Raw genomic sequence first — 20,225 nt, forward strand, 5'->3', positions numbered from 1 at the left:
GTTTTTAAAAACAATTTTCTTTGGTAATAACAACATATGACATGTCTCTGTCGATATATAATACGGTTATCTATTAAAAATCTTCCTGTCTGACCTTTACAATACATTTATTAAATTACCAAATAATAGATGTCGATAATGTGTATAATATGTTGTATACAATTGTTTTCCATAATAAAAATTTCGTGAAAAATTCATCAAGAATTCATTGGTACCACATCAGTTTTACTATATTTCAAACTGGTTTTTTGATGGCAATCAGCCGATATAAGAATAAATTTTTATAAGTAGTATTACGATAATAAAAAACCGGAACCTTCATCGGTATTGTAATGAAATATGATAAATTTAAATATTTTTATTAGGGAAATTGAATTAAATATGCGAATATGTAATATACGTTATAGTATTCCTATTATGGTTACGCATTTATGTAAATTTCAATTCATAAATTTAATATATATATGTATATATAACTCTATTAATACTAATATGATTTAATGTCCTTAATAAAAGGTTAATTACTATTTCAAGTAGCGATTACGTGATATTGTATTTAACAAAAATGCGTGTGAATTTATTATAATAAACTAAGGTGTAAAGAATTCTCACCGTTTATCGTGTGTTTGATACTATCAATTACAGTAAATGTTATTCATTATTTAGTTTATCGTATTTTAAAAAGCAAGTTATTTCATTATTGTATTTCAAAATGTGTGTAGCTTGGTGGATTGCCGTTATACTTGCTGTCAGCTGGATTAATTATACAGGTATAATTAAATTTAATAAGTTATGTACAAAAATTAAACTAAAATTCAACATATAATTTAATCTGGTTAATAGAATTTAAAAAAAATAGTAAATAAGTTTTGTTTTTGATTGCAATAAGATAAAATATACAGAATTTTTTTATGTAGAAAATAAAATAAATTAAAAAATGTATTTAAATTTTTCTGTCGGATCATTTTATTTGTTTATCGTATCTCGTTGCAATATTTTAACATTTTACATATGCTTAAAGTGGATTAAAAAAAAGAATTTATCAATCATTTAAAATCCTTCAACTCAATTATACAATTATTTACCATTTTCATAATAAGTAACAAATTAAGATAAACCATCCAGAAATATATATATTACAGAAAATTTTATAGAAAAATGAGTTATTTATCTTTTAAAAAGTAACGTTAATAAAAAAAAATCGATAAAAAAATAAATGTTTTTCTATAATAATAAATATCAGTTTTTCACACTATTGAGGTATGTTATTAAAAAATTAAAAAAGTTTTAAAAGTCGATTACATTACATTATTTAAAACTGGAAAATTTATATAAAAAAATTTTACTTTTGTCTAAGGTAACACTAGTTTCAATTAATTACATTTGACACGTGTTTAAAAATTGTACTGTATAGTCGATTTTTAAAAGGTCCAGTATATTTTATTCAAAATATTTTATATAAATATTTATAAAACTTTCTACCAACAAAATATACATTTGAATGTATGAACATAAATATACATATCATATATATATATTGACCGAATTGATTTACTTAAATTTGGCTGAAATATTTCTACGCTATCGTATTAAATTCTAAATATAAATGAAAATTTGGAGAAAACTTTTTCCTAAAATTTATTCCCTAATATATATATATATATATATATATATATATATATATATATATATATATATTATTTTGACTATCTATAGTGACTATATATAGTTATATATATATAATATATATATATATATATATATATATATTGTTTAAGCTAATGTAAGATAGGACAAAAGAGCAAAAATATATTTCAATTATAGGAGAGAGTGGTTAATTTTCTTTTGGTTGTTTTTTTATTTGCATTATGGGTAACAAATTTGCTTAAGCAAAGTTTTCTGAAAATATAATATTCCCTTCAATAAGAAAAACGGAATTTTTCAAAACACTATTCTGCATTTTATGTCCGGGTTCTATCATTTTTAAACTTGTACACATTTCTTGATAGCTCTAATATAAAGTGTAAAATTTCAAAAATGCTTAAAATTGTTAAAACTAATGGGAAATAGAAAAAATGATTAAAAAATATATTTTAATATTAAGAGGTGGGGGGATTAACTTTTTTTTTTATTTTTTAAATATGCATTATAAGTAACAAGTTTGCTTTAATAAAATATTCTCTGAAATGCCTCTGAAGAAAATCGATATTAGTTTTTTTCACGATATCCCGCACCCTATTACAGATTTAAAAAAAAGTAATATTGTCATTGCCCCATATATAAAAAATATTTGAGCCGAGTTTGAATAAAATCGGTTTAATCACTCCTGAGACATTAGGCCAAAAGCAGTGCTACATACATCCATACGTTGGTAAATACAAATAGTTTTTTACTTTCTTGTCTAGCCGTATATCAGAACTATAACTGTAGAAGGGAAAGTTATTTAATCGATCCAATTTGGGCATAAGCGGTTTTCACCGGATCTTGACGTTTTGATACCTAAGCAACCCAAAAAAACTGAATGGAAATTTTCCGGGTGTTCGTATGTACGTGTGTGTGTTTGGTTTCACACTCTAAATCACGTGTTTATTTTCAGAACTATTGGACCGATTTTGATCAACTTGGTCAGATTACTTTTATGTACGGGGCATTTATACCATTAAATATTCAACTTAAAAGGTCAAGTGGATGAGTCTGTAGAGCAAGCTCACCCTCAAAACCTCGAGATTTTGACCAATTAAGGTCTTATTTTAAATAGACGCATTTGTTAACTATTAAAAAAATAATATTTGCAAAAAAAAGATTTGCGATATCGCACCCCCACCCAAAAGAATTCTCTAAACTACTCGCTAAATGAGTATACTCTTTTTTCTTTCTCTCTTTTTCTGTTTAACCTCTGGAACCACCATAAGATATTACTACAGAGAATGAATGAGGATAATATTTATGAATGTAAATGAAGTGTATTCTTGTACAGTCTCAGATCGATCATTCCTGATTTGTGTAGTTAACTTAATCAACCACCGAAAAACACTGGTATCCACGATCTAGTATTACTGCGTCAATAGTACCTTCTGTCACCACAAGGAGCGCCAGTGTAGCACTGACGCGCTAAATTAAGTTATATGTGTATGCGTGTGTAAGCCGTGTGACGGGATAGTCCTGCAACTGTATTGTCAGATTTTTTTTATTTAGATGATCTAGTTAGACCCTATAACGTAAAGATTTGCACAACAAAACCGATATCCAATTTTTGATATGATCACCGTAATTTACCCTTTAATAGGCCTATATCTAGCTATATTCAAAGCGAAAGTAATAATATTGAATATTTTTATATTATTCTGCATAAAAATAATTGTATTATATATATATATATATATATATATATATATATCACCCTATTTACTAGTATACTAAGAAATTTCAGCTTAAATATTTTAATTCAGCAAATGCGGTATTATAAATATTAAACACTAAAATTGCTTACTTATTTATAAAAGAACAAACTTAATTAATGTTGTTATATAATTGAAGTGTGCAAGTTATACTGTCAATTGAAATCTGTTTATTTTGATACCCTTAAGGGGAATTATTACAATGGTAACATATTAATTATTAACTACACTGTAGCAATTAATTTCCAGTAATAAATTCATGTATTGTTATTGCATGTTCGAGTGTAACATTACTATTAAATAATTTATTAAGTTGTTAAAAGTTTATTTCAAAATGTAATAACACTAACTTGATAATAGAAAGTTTAAACAATGAAACGTATTTATTATGTAATATTACTCTTTTAAAATTATTGTGCAACGTATAAATAGTAGGCGTTTATTAAAAAAAAGGAATAATATCAATAATAACAATCTCTATAAAATTGAAAGAAATAACTGTTTTCATGTATTAACATAATACTTCAGCTTACGAAAAAGGGACGTGTTTCCATTCCCATTTTTACTAAATAACCTAACCATTTAAAAAATTTTTCCACTGATTTATTTAAGGTAAACTTAGAATCTTCTTTTGTAATAAATAATATTACTTGGTCTATTTTAATGAAATAATACATTTAAATAAAACATAATTTTCTATTTAAATGTTGTTTTATAGATATTTTATTCATTTATTATCTTCACGTACTTAATTTGTTATCGCTTCATGTATTTATTTCTTTTTTAAATTAACAACTTTATTTTGTTATTTAATAATTCTTAATTCTGTGTTTTGTAATCTGCTTTGATCATAGTCTTAATTACAGATTCCTTAATAAATCTTTTCTTCCAATTTATAACAGTTCCATATTTTACTATGTTCCGTCAAAAATATAACATTTATTTTTATCACCTAAATTGCAAGAGCTTTAAAACGTCACAGCTGTTAGGAAAAGTAGTATAGTTAGTGTAAAGCATGATATTAATTTACTTGTTATATTGCGAAACAAAGATTTATAGAAACGGTTTAATGTAACTGGGAGAATATTTTTTATTTAGTTAATAAAAGTTTGTTGAACTCTCCTTTAAATTTCTTTATGAATCTAACATATTTGTATCATTCTATATGCTATTCCTCAGTCATGTTGGTGCATAATAAATAGTTTTCTGAACTATGTAGCAGACAAACAGAGAAATGTAAAAAAATGAAATTTTCAAGCATTAGTAAATTTCTAATCATTTATTTATTTTAATCTGTTCACAGATTCGTCTAATGAAGATAATTTTGAAGGACGCCTTAATCAATTACCACAAAGATTATCGGCGATTGGACAAGTATTTTGGCCAGACGGTGTACCTACGTGGTTTATGGAAATATATGCACCAATACATTCTCAACCGTCACTTTGTAGAAATCACAGTTTAATATATACTGAATTTTTAAGTAATTACACAACATGGGCCCTACAAAGTAAGTTAAACATATAATATTATAATTTAATTATTTATATTCCTTGTTGACAAATATAATACTTATGTGAACTTCCGTTGTTACAATTTATCATTCGATAATGATCTAACGTGCAATGAATTCAGTTTCGTGTGTATATATGTATATACGTACACGAACGTGCACGCGCGTACACACACACACACACACACACACAAACAGAGAGAGAGAGAGAGAGAGAGAGAGAGAGAGTAATTTAAGCTGGTTGGCAGTAAAAAAACTACACCATTTATGTAAAAAGGAAAGCCCTAATTTTAATTAATGACTTCAGATAAAAATAAATAGTATTTTTATTGCAAACAGTTGTAGTGTGGTAAGTACAATACCTGATCATAATTAACTATTAAAAGATGTTTAAAAAAAAAGATTATTTGCTTTTACATTTTTGTAAAATTGTAATATTTATAAGAAAACAATATTATTTATAATTGTTTACATTTTTTTCATCATATATTTTTTTTTTTGTAATTTTGTTTTAGAAGAACAAAAAACGTCAGCATTAAACTTTGTCATTTATGATTAATAAAATTAATTTTATTGATAAATTTAATAATTTACCAACAGAGTTTCTATTAAACTTGTTTCAATAGCTGTTTCTATTATTTTTTTTTAATGTATTTTAAATAAATTGATGGGAATATTTTTTTCGAATGTTTCGAAAATTTATTGTAAATGTCTAATATGCGTAATATGCTCCCTTTCTCATAGCTCAAATATTGTGTTGAGTTAATGAAAATCATGTTACGTTATCCGGTGTGGTAAACGTAAATATTGTTATTCTTTAAAAATAATTGACCATTCTTTTAGCAGAGATTATAAATTTCAGTCTTTTATAAGCTATAATCAATAATCCCTCCATATGAAAACTACAAATACCTGTATTCAAAAATAAACATTAAGCTTATTACTGTAAAAATATTCATGATATTATATTATTAAATGATAATATCAACTTAATTTAAATCCATATGAAATAATTACAACGAATTTTTATTACTGAAATGGTAGGACTGACGTAAAAGAAGTAAGAACTGTATAACCATAAACAAACACAAAAAAATTCCTCAATAACTGATTTTGGAATAAGATTCCAAAAATAACTGTTTTAAAATAATTTAAAAATGTACTTTTTCTGAATTTATATAATTATTCATACAATTAATTAAATATATTATTATTAATTATTATATACTTGCATCCCCCATCGCGGCTTCACCCGCGCAATATGCATATTTTTTTTTTTTTTTTGTCTTCAGTCACTTGACTGGTCATAAAGAGATTAAATATTACACACCAGTTTGTATAATCTATCAATCGCTTCCTCACCTGCACTGCGCAGTAATTCTACAGGTATTCCGTCTATTCCAGGATCCTTTCTCTCATTTAAATCTTTTAATGCTCTCTTAAATTCAGATCTCAGTATTGTTTCTCCCATTTCATCCTCCTCTTCTTCCTCTATAACACCATTTTCTAATTCATTTCCTCCGTATAACTCTTCAATATATTCCACCCATCTATCGACTTTACCTCTCGTATTATATATTGGTGTACCATCTTTGTTTAACACATTATTAGATTTTAATTTATGTACCCCAAAATTTTCCTTAACTTTCCTGTATGCTCCGTCTATTTTACCAATGTTCATTTCTCTTTCCACTTCTGAACACTTTTCTTTAATCCACTCTTCTTTCGCCAGTTTGCACTTCCTGTTTATAGCATTTCTTAATTGCCGATAGTTCCTTTTATTTTCTTCATCACTAGCATTCTTATATTTTGTACGTTCATCCATCAGCTGCAATATATCGTCTGAAACCCAAGGTTTTCTACCAGTTCTCTTTATTCCGCCTAAGTTTACTTCTGGTGATTTATGAATTTCCTTTTTAACATTCTCCCATTCTTCTTCTACATTTTCTACCTTATCTCTTTTACTCAGACCTCTTGCGATGTCCTCCTCAAAAATGCATATACAACTTCAAAAATTGTAAATAGTATTTTTTTAGTAATTATGTATGGGTTGTTATTCTCAAAGTTATCGCTATTTACAACCTACTGGAAAAATAGATTAATTTGGATGAATAAAACAGTTTAGATAAAATAAAATTGCATAAAACATGATAAAATAACAATACTATAAAACGTCAACGTAACTTATATTTCTTCGTTTATCACCTATTGATATTAAGATTATTGGTTGTGAAGATTTCTAGTTCTGGGTAAATCTACACATGATTAACCGTGGGAGAAACACTCTGAATGGAGATGCACTCCAATACGATTGAAAGTTTGGATATGCGACTTAATAATAATAGCAAAAGAAACTCTGATGGGGAAATCTGGACGTATAAATTGAATTAATAGATCTTCAGGGATCACAGGGATTAAATGAATATATATAATTCCTCCTGTCGCTGGAAAAGTAAGAATTATAGCTTCAATGAAAGCTATCGAAATATACACTTTGGATATAATATAAAAAAATTAAACCGGTGTATATGAATGCAGTTAATTATATGGTTTAAGAGGAATGTTTTAAAGTTTATGTTGGTAAATTTTATTTTTTTCCTGTTTAGCCTTCGGGAATTACCATTCAGGTATTACTTCAGAGGATGAATGAGGATAATATGTATGAATGTAAATGAAGTGTAGTCTCAGTTCGACCGTTCCTGAGACGTGTGGTTAATTGAAACCGCACCACTAAAGAACACTGGTATCCACGATCTATTATTCAAATCCGTATAAAAGTAACTGCCTTTACTAGGACTTGAACGCTCGAACTGTCGACTTCCAAATCAGCTGATTCGGGAAGACGCGCTCACCATTAAACCAACCCGGTGGGTTATGTTGGTATACCTGCTCTGGTGCTAATGTTACTGATTGACGTGTCATGGTACCAGTCTGGCAAGATGGCCGCTACTGCAGTAAAGAAATTTTTTTCTGTGCTCGAATTAACCAAAACAAACTCAGTTACTTTGGTGTAGCGATGTTTCAGAACAAAATATGGTAATTCACCACCAACAAGAAAATCAATCTACGACTGGAATAAACAGTTTCAAAACACAGGGTGTCTGTGTAAAAAGAAAAGTGCGGAAAAGCCTCCGATTTCAGAAGAACTAATCGATCGTGTTCGTATTGTGTATCAACCAAACCCAGGCAAATCGACTAGATCAGGAAGCTTAGAATTGCAAATTCCTCAAACCACTGTGTAGAAAAGTCTGCGGAAAAGTTTGAAAATGACACCTTATAAATTACAGTTAATACAAAGTTTAATGTTGACTATAAAATCTTACGTAATCATTTTGCGTGTAGTTGCAGGAACATGTTGAAAATGACGATGGCATTCTTCATCACTTAATTTTCGGTGAATTTTCGGAGGACTGAGACAAGGAGATGGACTGTCATCGCTTTTATTCAACTGTGCCCTTGAATTTATAATACGGGACTGGAAAAAATTAAATAAAGACAACGTTAATATTGGAAAAGGTATCTCATTAAATTGCCTAGGCTTTGCGAACGATTTAGCCCTACTATCCCAAAATATAGAAGAGGCCAGATACCAACAGTCAACAATGGAAAAGATTGCAGGAAAAATCGGTCTAAAAATTTCATACGAAAAAACGAAAATTATGGTGAGAGACCCACTATGCATAAGCAAAGTAAAAATAAACAATAACGACATAGAACTAGTAGAAAACTTTAAATATTTGGGAGAAAACATCACGCACAACCTCCAAGAAAATCCAAACTGGAATGAAAGAATAAATAAACTCATCAAAGCCACAATAAAAACACAAAACATCTATAACAAAAAATGCATGTCCATAAACACAAAAATAAGACATTATAACTCAGTTATCCAACCAGAAATACTTTACGGATGCGAAACCATATTTGGTCCGTACCAGACAAGGTTTACCGACAAACTGGAAAAGATTGAAAGACAGATTCTACTACGATGCATCGGGAAAAACATTAAAAAAGACGGGATTTGGAGAATTATTCCAAACGAAGAGATCATCTCGATAACAAATAAATTTATAAAGAAGAGAATTTCCTTTCTAGGACATATTTTCAGAACGGAAGAGACCAGAATTATCAGACGAATAATCGAACTTTTCTGGAACAAGAAAAGCAGACCGAACTGGTTATACGAAGTACAGAAAGACATGGAGGAATTAGACATAACCCGTGAAAAACTAAAAACGAAAACCGGAAACTATGAGAAATTAAAAAATAAAGAAACAAGATTCCTATCAAAACCCAAGAAAACAATAAGCCGGGTGTACTCTGAACAAGAAAGGGCAAGAAGATCTGAAACCCTTAGAAATTACTGACAAAAAAGAAAAGCTGAAAACAACAAATCAGCAAGAAAAGAAAGAACTTGCCAAAAAAAAAAAAAAATTAACTAAAGTGATCCATTATGGTCTTAAAAGTAATAAAAATAAAAATAAATAAATAACTAAATATATAAATTATCAATTTATTTTAGGTAAAAAGTAAACTAAAAAATAATTTAACTTAACAGAGCACCACTTTAATAAAAAGCATCAGGTGTTTTGCAAAATATTCTATCATGAAAACTGGAGTTTTCATGTAACGTAAGATATAAACAACCTACTGATGTAAGTTATATATAAAAGTAAAAAAGATATTTGTATATTATAGAGGAATAAATTTTATGAAAATATGATAAGTTCATATCATTACTTATTAAACAACTTTGTAAGCCAAGAAAATAAAATAAGAAATTTTAAAAATATATATTTTAAATTATATAAAAAAAATTTAATATTATTAATATGTAGATGAAATAATGCAATAAAAATGTTTTATGTGACATAATATGGTAAAATAGGTGTAATGTTGCTAAGAATTTTCAGCTTTTGTGTAAAGCATAAAATGTAATAGAAGCTCTAAAATTATATTTTCTATACTCGCTTTATTTATTTCTTTATATCTAGTAAATACGTACACCATTTGTACTTCTTATTAAGAAAAGTAGGATGAAAAATGAACTGTATTAGTTATACGTAGATAAGTTATAAAAACATAATAAAATTAAATTGCTCTGTGTAGACATGTTTAAGAAAGTTTTAGTAATGTATTTTCATTTATAATTCTGATAATATTACATATTTTATACAGTATAGAAAAAGTAAATATAACATTATTATTGTTTAAAACTATCTTTAATACGTAATGTCAGAAAAATATATATCTACATTCTCTTTAAAATTTTTCTGTGAATTTATAAAATCCCTCAATTAAAACGAAATACATGAAATTTAATAATATAGTATTATATTTAAATTGATATACCCAACGGAAACCAACAAACATAACCGTACGTTTAAATTTGTATTATATTTATCACATTATAAATACAAAATCATTTCTTCCTGAGGAGAGACGACTATTAAAAACAGACTTCTCTGAAAGTAATGATTCTATTTATATAACTAGTCATTTCTGTTAAGAATAAAGTGAAGATGTTACTTGTAAAACTGAATATTACTCGCTTTTCACTGAGTTTAGCATACTCGACTAGCCGGCCTCCGTAGCGCGAGTGGTAGTGTCACGGCCTTTGATCCGAAGGTCCCCGGTTCGAATCCTTCATCCTTAATGGCATTTTCACACGCTACATGTCATCCATCTCATCCTCTGAAGTTATACCTAACGGTGATCCCGGAAATATAAAAAAAAGCATACTCCGCTCATGTAGAACATAATAATAGGAAATCATGTCATATTAAATTTTACTTAATTACCTGACATGGGATGCTTATTATTCTTATGAATGGTTATACAATTTTTGGCAATTACTTTTTTTTGTTTTATCTAAAATTTTTACTTTTATGCACCTAATATATAACAAACTAATACAATTTTGTTAACAAATTTTAATAGTTCTGAACACATACGATTTTAAATAAAAAACCATTACTGAAGTTAAAATATCGACAGTAAAAACTTTTTTCTAGTATATAAAAAAATCTTTTTTTTTTTAAATCATCTTCTAAATGAATTGTTCCTCAGTTTTTTATTTTTTTTTTATTGATGGTTACTTAGAAAACTAAGAGATTTCTATACAACTTTAACAACTTAATTTTTCTTCTTTTTACTTAAATTTCATATACATATTTTGTTCTTTAGATGTTTTAATTTTTATTGTTTTTTGTAATATTTTATTGATGTTGCATTATCAGGAGTGTTAGAATAAGCGAGCGCGCACGCGTGTGTGTGTGTGAGAGAAAGACATAAAGGACAAAAATGTTCGATAAAAAAATATAACACAATGAAAGGATTACAAGATTTGTTTTGTGATCTCTCTTTCAGATATGTTGCCAGTTCTAGTATAATAATTCTTAGAAAAATAAGAGCATCTTCACTCATGAGTAAATAAAAAATTATATATATATACACATATTTTTTTTATATATAGGAGATGATTTGTAACATAAAGTAGAAACATAAATCAATGGATGATATGAAATTTAATTGAATTTATTTCCTATAAAAAATCAAATTTCAAAGGAATTATTGATCACTGAAAATTAGTACAATTTTTTTTAATAATTACAAATTTTATTTTTCTGGCATCGTAGTTCTCGAGCTGCAGACCGAGGAACTCCAAAAAAAATACGGGGGGTGTATTGTTCGTACGCATGTACGTGTGTTGGCGTATTTATAACTTTTGACTATATTAACCGATTTTGATGAAATATTTTTCCAAAGATTTTTGGATATGGGGCAATTTATTGGTAAAAATTTGGAATCAATATATCCATAAAGTGAAGTAAATAGTTTTTTTGGGTCAATTTTCTCAAAATTTTGCAAATAACCCTACTTTATATTAATCTCTGCACATGCATGAATGCTTAACATTTAAAAAAATTATACCTCAAATTTCCCACTTACCCAAAAATCGAGAAATCTATCGTTTTTACTTAAGTAATAAAACGTATTTAAATACGTTTAAATAGTATAATTGAATACTTTTTGACCGTATATTTTTATATTTTTTAATATTTTCCTAGACGTAGTATTAATAGTGCAAGCGAGCTCAAAGAAAATACTTCTTTGGGGGGCAATATTGTGGTCGAAAATCTGATCAAAATTTTAAACATAGATTTAAAAAAATTTCCAAACTTTTTTTTAGTCTATTTAAATTTTTAATATTTTTCAAGTTTAAATAGTAAACTTTTAGTAATTACAATAAAATATCAACGTAATTCACCTTCACCTAAATAAAATAAATGTTAGTTTAAAATTATTTAAACTAAAATTAATTATTAAACTAAAATTTATTTCACTTTCTTCCATTTAACATCGTAATCGTAGAAAAATAAAAATACTTTCATCGAAAGTAAATTTGATAATGGGAGAGCAGAAAAAAAATATCGATTTTCTGATTCTTTATAACGTTTTTGAGTTATTTTGGATCTAATGATAATTATATAACAAAACTTCATCATAAATTATCTCCCACCACCCTCCAAAAAAAAAAATTACTTTGGTAACTTTTCTCTTGTACACTTATTTTTCCATTATATAAGAATAAATAACCAATGCTAGAAAAATATTACAACTTTTATGTTAAGTTTTTAGGTAGTTTTAGTAATAGTACCTATTGTAATGGGTACTATGAATCGACTAACGGAAAATTTCGATATATTTTCGCGTTTAACTTCCCCCAAACACCAAAACCACCGTAAGCTCAAAAGTGTATAAATATATATTTACTTTCTTGCGGACATGATAATTGCTGTAATTTTGTGTCAATAACATTCAAATTGGTCCTAAAAATAATTCGATCCAAAATCTTGGCCGAGTTCGTTAACGACCAAAATCGGACTTGGGGTTGGAAATGGGGGGGGGGGACTTTTTCGAAAAAAACAAAATATCGCTATAACTTTCTTATTAAGTAAAATATCGAATACGTTTAAATTCTTACTGTTCTTTGGACAAGGGTCTAAAACCTATCTAAGTAAAGTTTTTTGATATTACCAACCATTGGTCCAGGAAAGGGGATGAAAAAAATTGGGTTTCGGAAACCAAAAAATCATACCTCCCTTAATAAGCACAGTATCGAATCGGTTCAAAATGATCGTTAGTCCTCTAAAAATTACCTAAAACATTTGTCTGAAAAAATTTTTGATACGACCAACCCTTACGACAAGGAATGACCAAAATGTTGCTGGAATTGTAAGATGAGGCTTGTCGTATGCTAAACATGTGAAACTTTTTTTCACATGCAACTATTATCGTTTTGAATAAATGTTTTTCTTAACTTTATCGTAGAAATCTTTTTATCCCCTACTTTTATTCTCTTTTTCTTTATTTTTATTCCCTACTTAACACCGGTTAAATTTAACTCCGCCTTCCGGCGTGCCGAAAAGGAATTTTTTAACAGGAATAGGGTAACAAATAGAATAAGTAAAAATAATATATTTATATTTTACTATAATTTATTTATTTATTTTTTTTAAGTGTTTGATTCATCAACAAAACTTCCGTCTGGTTTATTAAAAGCGCATTTTAAAGATTTGGGAAGTTATGATGAATGCCTTGAAGTTGATCAAATTGGACCTTTTCCAGTACAACATTGTTTATTAGAATTAAGAGGATTTATGAAATATCCTAAACTACCAGTTAACTTAGTAAGTATTATAATTTTTGTTATCTATAAACTATGATTTTATATTTTCAACAGTATAAAAATTTGTTTATTTTAAACAAACTTAGTAGTATTCATTTATTCGTTCGGGAAAGTGATTTAATTTAGATTGTAGACGACGAAAATAGCTAATATTTGAGCTGCTACTCTGACTATAAATGATCAAGACAGTGCTCATTACAAATTTCTTGTAGAATCACTCGATTAGAAATATATGCACAAAAAATTTAGTTTCTAGTACCGTTGTGAAAATCACAGCAACATAAAGAGATTGTTTAACAGTAAAGATAAATTTTAAAATATTCAGAAAAATATAGAGCGATTTCATAAATTCAAATTTATGTTATTGAAATTAAGCAGAATATTATTTTACAGATAGAAAAAAATCTACCAAATCTCTTTCTAAAAACAGCTGAATCATAGAAAGAATCAACCATAACGTACTAATTATGATTTGCTACTCTGAAATATCTGGCAACACGTGCGCAGCCACATACAATTCAAAATTTATACTTAAAATTTCTAACACCGCGAACAGACGCTCTCAAGCCAATAGTGATATTCATACCTTTTAATATCTTTTGAAGAAAAAAAACAGTATCAAAAAATACCCAAATTTTTATTAAATGCTAAAGTTTTAAGTCATTTCAGTTGACCTCATAATCTCTATTTATGCTGTGATTCGGGAACCTTTTCTTCAACGAAGTAATAATTTCCGTTGAACGTGTTCAACCAACTTAGCTGCGGAAGCTCAAGTCATTGATAAAAATTAAAGATAATTTCGGAAAGCAGATCTGTGCAAGAAAAAGCAACCGCTGATATTCCCAAAGTGTCGAATTATCGACTTGATCAATCCATGATTCGTTCTTGCTTTGCTGATAATGAAGTGAACGTGCTCGGAAAATAAAAAATTGATTCACAAACAATTCAACATTCACGCTGACAGGTGGGTAATGGTTTTTCTAACTTTGTTCCTACATTAAAATAAATTATCAAAAATTTTTATAATTTGGAATTTGATGTGTTTTAGATAGAGATAAAATATTTGTTTTATATTAATATAATATTTTTCTTATGTGATCTACACACCTGTTTATAGTATTATAATAATATTCAAATTCTAGATTTTTATCTTCTATTAAACATGTTCTATTTTTTTATGAGGTTTAATGTTTAAAATATACGCGAAGTATTTATATTTAAAATAAATATTATTCCATGAGAGTAAATGGTTATTGATACACAGAAAGATAAATATTTCAATACCAAACAAATCTCAGTGGCAGGGTCTCGGTCTACCATGCGAAGAATCAGAGTTCGAATCTAGGTCAGTATGGCATTATTCGTATGCTAAAAATCTGCATTCTCATATTTGTTTGTATAAGACTGTTTGGTGAAACAATTCGTCAGTCAAATCGAATTTTGTTTTATCTACTTTATCGTATAATTAATTAATAATTATAATGTTTACATCGTTATTATTATACTTTTTAATAAGTCTAAATCAAAAACAAAATTGAAAATGGTAAAAATTAAAATAAAGAAAAAAATACATGTACCTACATAAAAAACAAGTGATTATTTCAAATTAGCCATACTCTTTTTTTGTATGTTTCGTTTGAACGTGACTTGTACGCAAAACCAATTAAGTTTTAGCATAAACAACAGCTATTTTTTCTATAGTCGAGAGTTCAAGGTTCAAAACCGAGGAAAGGCAGTTAGTTTTATACGGATTTGAATAATAGATCGTGGGTACCGGTGTTCTTTGGTGGTTTGGTTTCAATTAATCACACATCTCAGGAATGGTTGACCTGAGACTGTACAAGACTACATTTCATCTACATTCATACATATCATCCTCATTCATCCTCTGAAGTAATACCTTACGGTGATTCTAGAGGCTAAACAGAAAATAAGGTACTTTTTTTATAAATGTAAAAAGAAAAAGCAATAAATAAGAAATAGTGAAATGAAAATATTGAAATTTAATATAAAGCTTAACGTTCTAGGATATTAATTCATTATTTCTATTTTTCAATACAAAAAGTTACAAAAACGGAAAACGTTATGCAGAAAAGACGTATCTTTTTCTTAAACTCCTCTTTATTTTAATCAATTTATTAAAAAATAAAATAAAGAATTTTTTTTTATGTATAAAAATACAGTTGTAACCAAAATTAGAGCCTTCTAAAACTGCAATTTCAGTGTTTAGTATTTTAATGTAAAATATTTTTAAAAAAATGTTGGACTTCTGTTAAAAAAGGAAATTGCAAGAACGTGAAAAAAATGTTTTAAAATTTCATTAGGTTTGGGTAACGGGGAAGATGTTTTACAGAACCTTTAAATTTTTCCGTCATCTTTATTGTTATAAAAGGACTTTTCAAGCAGTCTCTTTGCTTATCATAAAATTTTCATTTTGTTGGTAAATTATCCTAACCAAATACAGGTTACTGTTTATTAACGAAGAGGTCTAGATATGAACTCTCTAAAGAGTAAGGTGATGAACAGGACGGAAGGATTAACAGGATTTGATTACAGAGTGGAATAGAATAGGTTAGGTTAGAATATATAGAATAGGAAAGTTAACATTCGAGTAAGTAAGGCTAGCCAAGTATATTACCAGTTGAGTAATATACTATTAGGTAAAAGAGAAACCGGGAAAAAAATGAAAATTTACAAAATGATTTTTTCCCGGTTTTAATGTATTATACAATAAGTTTGACTTTCTTGGAAAAACATAAGAATAGGCTGATAATTGAGGAAATAAAAAATATCTGAGACGGGTACTGCTGAAAACAAAAAAATCAGGAACACTACCATAAGCAGTCATCTGAAGGAAGAGCCATTGGTACAGAAAGTTGAAAAAAGTTCTTCGGGATGGTTTGGTCATGTAATGAGAATGAACGACAAGGCCTAAATTGTGGATGGAAGCAATATCAGAGGGAGTATGTGGAAGAAGGAGGCGGCAGTGGCAGGAGAACAAACCTGGAATTCTCAGTAAGAGAGGAAAACCTTTCAGGAAAGAGAAGAATGGCAGCAGACCGAAAAGGTTACAAGAAATTGATTCGACGCCTAACGGCATAAAGGAAAACGTAAAAAAAGAAATAGATGCTTAATATTTGTATAATGTATTTTTTGTCAACAGAAAGTCAAGTACTACTTTGTAGTTAACATGATGATTAAAATACTTATTAAATACGTGGGCCTTTACTTAGATGGATAAACATATCGACGCTAGATTATCAAATATTGTATGTTCCCGATTCTCTCTTCAGTAGTATATGAAATACAAAAGATGAATTGTTCATTTTCAAAACGGTTTCAAATTTGTTACTAATCTGAAGCTATTAGATATTTTTTATAGTAAAAAAGTAATTCCTCTAAAACTCCCATTAAATTTTTTGGTGGTTAGTAAGGTGTACGATCTAAAAACAATAGATTTTTCTAATTCTTACAGAACTTAGACAAATTTTCATAAGCTTGTAAATACATAAATATAAAAGAAAAAATTAAAATTATCGTTCATTAATTAACACATTATTTATTTTTAACAGGATAAAGTTGAGACAATTGTAGGTGGAATACCTGTATTAAAACCGAACCTAGGACTTTCATTATGTTTACCATTATCATGCAATCAAGACAATTTATTACATCATTATAATAAGGTATTTAATCATCTTAATTTAACACCAATTTTGGATCGATACAGCTGTTCAAGTAATGAAAAATCAAAAATGGCAACAGCTGATTGGATTGGATTGTAAGTATTATCATGTATTATTATTATATTCACTATATACTGATTTGAAATGAGCAAAATGTATGTAATAATATTTAGAAAAATATTTTGAATTTTTTATATATATATATATATATATATTTTACATCAAATTCGTCACAAAAAAATAATTATTAAAATTACTTATAAATAAAAAATCTGTTATCTACTAACAATGTTTTATAAAACTAAGTTTACTGTAAGTTAATCTTTAATTTTTAACCTAAATAAACTGTGAATTTTATAATACAAAATAGGATAAGTATTATATCAATACAGTATGATATATAGAAATTTTACAAAAATTATGATCTAACAAAAAATGTATATATTTATTTATATAAAACCCCTACCTAATAATCAATCCCTAGACGATCTAATAAGCCCGTAATGGGCTTATTAGATCGTGGCTCTAAAATTTAAACATAAAGAATAAACTTAGCAAACGTGGATTGTTATGTTATTAATAATAATTTGGTATTATATGTTATTGGCTCCATTTTTCAACTTAAAATAAATCGAAATAACACTAAGTAAAGAATCAAACAAAATAAACAGAATTAATAAATAACTTTAAACGATAACATAAAAAAATTTTAATTAAATTATGCGTACGGATTAACCCTTTCTAGTCCTTTTTCGAATAACATAGCTTAACGTAATGAAATTCTTGTTGCAATCCAATGTCAAAATCTACTCGACATGAGAACGCAGTCGGCAATTAATTTTCTGCCGATTATCACTCGACAAGTTAATTGTACCCTATTCAATTCCGTGAATGTAACTAGTTAAGTACTGTCTCCTAAATGGCAGCTTACATGAATTCTTTGTTTTTTACATCTGTAACGTCATAATTATAACAACGAAATATGAAGTTCGCGTACATATAATGTTCATAAGTTGTTATCAGAAAATAATAATGCGTTGTAAATAATGAACATTTTTTTCTAAAGGATTAAAATATTTTTAAAATTCAATCCTTATAAATGTTTAAAAAAATTATATCGGTAAACAAATACTGTCTTTTTATTTATATCAGACAGAGCTTAGTTTATGAAGCGTTTTAATACTAGAAATATAATCTATCTATAAGAGGAATATTTAAGAAGATTTTAATATATTGTAAATCAAGATTTTAACCATCCAAAAAGCAATTCCTAAAATAATTTTACAGGATATTCGAATCATTTCTTAAATTTTCAAGAGTGTGTACAGATTACTGTAATTGCATACTAGGCAAAAGTAAATGGGGAATACAAGAAGACCTCAATTACTCAATTAAAATAGAGTATAAATGATTGTGTGAGTGTGTGTGTGTGTGTGTATGTGTGTGTGTGACCATGCTTTTATGCAAAATTTCTTTTTTGAATAAAGACAGCGTTCTCTTACAAAGACTATTGTTACAAAATAGTAATAAGAAAAAGCCATTTAGATTCTACAATATTTCTCAGTTTTTATGAATGATTATATTTTCTTTATTATGTCTATAAATTTACTGCTTAAATTTTCTTTTCTTATTGTAACGCAATTTACATGAAAAGAAACTCATCAAAAAATAATAATAAATAACCTTAAAAAAAGAATGTAATATAAGGTATGCTTTTTAAAAGTACTTTACTTTTTTTAAATAAAAAGAAGGTAAAAGAAAATTGACAAAAGATTTACAAAAAAAAACATTTAGGATATCTAAGTGCTCCTCTATTAATGATTTTACTAAAACCTACATATACACAAAGACGCAAGCACGCGCGCTCGCATAGAAAAAGACACATTCTCAAATACGTAAAATGATAAAAAATCTGACAAAAATAATTTAAATAGAAAAGAAGAAATATGACCCTTTTTATTTTAATAAATTACGTTAGGATGCGTTAACGAATTCAAACTACTTTGAAATTCAAAAGTAAATAGAAATCGTGTTTTAAAGAAGAGGATTTTTCGTAATCTACTAAATTCTTTTTAACTTGGAATATGATGAATAGAATTATGAGTAAAGAATGTTTTTTAACAAAATAAAATTTAATTCAAACCTTTTTTTTATAATAAATATTGTGTATTGCTTTATATTTTAGTTTCTACATTCTTTATGAAATGTATTTAATTTATAATTTAAAAAACTAAACTAATTTTATGTTAATTTAAAGACCCCACAAATGTAATATCTTGTAGGCCTATTAGCCTGCTTCCTGTACTCTCTAAGGTCTTTGAAAAGCTCTTTTTGAAAAGACTGAAGCTGTTCGTGGACGATCACATTCCGGCTCACCAATTTGGGTTTAGGGAGAAAAATGCTCCTGTGGAGCAGGCAAACAGGATTGCAAACGTTATAAATCATGCTCTAGACGATAAACAGTACTATCCAGCGGTTTTTCTCGATGTCAGTCAGGATTTTGACAAGGTTTGGCATGTAGGGTTGCTTTATAAACTGAAATAGGTTTTACTGCTTGTTTTCTATGTGTTTCTGAAATCTTACCTAGAATAAAGGTGCTTTCAAGTTAAACATGGAAAGGGTTTGACGGATTTGTTCCTAATAGAATCAGGGGTACCTCAGGAAGCGTTCTCGGACCCATCTTTTATGTTCTGTTTCCGGCTGACTTGCCAATTACAGCAGATACCACAGTTGCAACTTTTGCTGAAGATACTGCAATTCTCGCTGTCCACGAAAATCTGACTACTGCGTCTCGTTTTATTCAAGATCATATCATTCTCCTCGAATCGTGGCTTACATGTTGGAAAATAAAAATAAACGAAACAAAATCAAAGCACGTCACTTCGACTTTCGTAAGGAACACTCTTCTCCTGTTTCTATCTTCAATGTTACGATTC

General features: G+C 27.7%; 1 protein-coding gene across 1 annotated transcript in view; it reads left to right on the forward strand.

Moving 5' to 3' along the window:
- The first annotated feature begins 712 nt into the window (after positions 1-712).
- Positions 713-20,225, forward strand: part of LOC142332485 (nose resistant to fluoxetine protein 6-like) — a 66,796-nt gene continuing 47,283 nt past the window's right edge. The window contains exons 1-6 of the mRNA XM_075378935.1: positions 713-770; positions 4,702-4,908; positions 13,435-13,604; positions 17,176-17,384; positions 18,710-18,718; positions 19,572-19,637. Of these exons, the coding sequence (XP_075235050.1) occupies positions 713-770; positions 4,702-4,908; positions 13,435-13,604; positions 17,176-17,384; positions 18,710-18,718; positions 19,572-19,637 (719 nt within the window). The remainder of the gene's footprint in view (positions 771-4,701; positions 4,909-13,434; positions 13,605-17,175; positions 17,385-18,709; positions 18,719-19,571; positions 19,638-20,225) is intronic.

This window comes from Lycorma delicatula, chromosome 11 (genome assembly GCF_047948215.1).
Source record: "Lycorma delicatula isolate Av1 chromosome 11, ASM4794821v1, whole genome shotgun sequence".
NCBI lineage: Eukaryota > Metazoa > Arthropoda > Insecta > Hemiptera > Fulgoridae > Lycorma > Lycorma delicatula.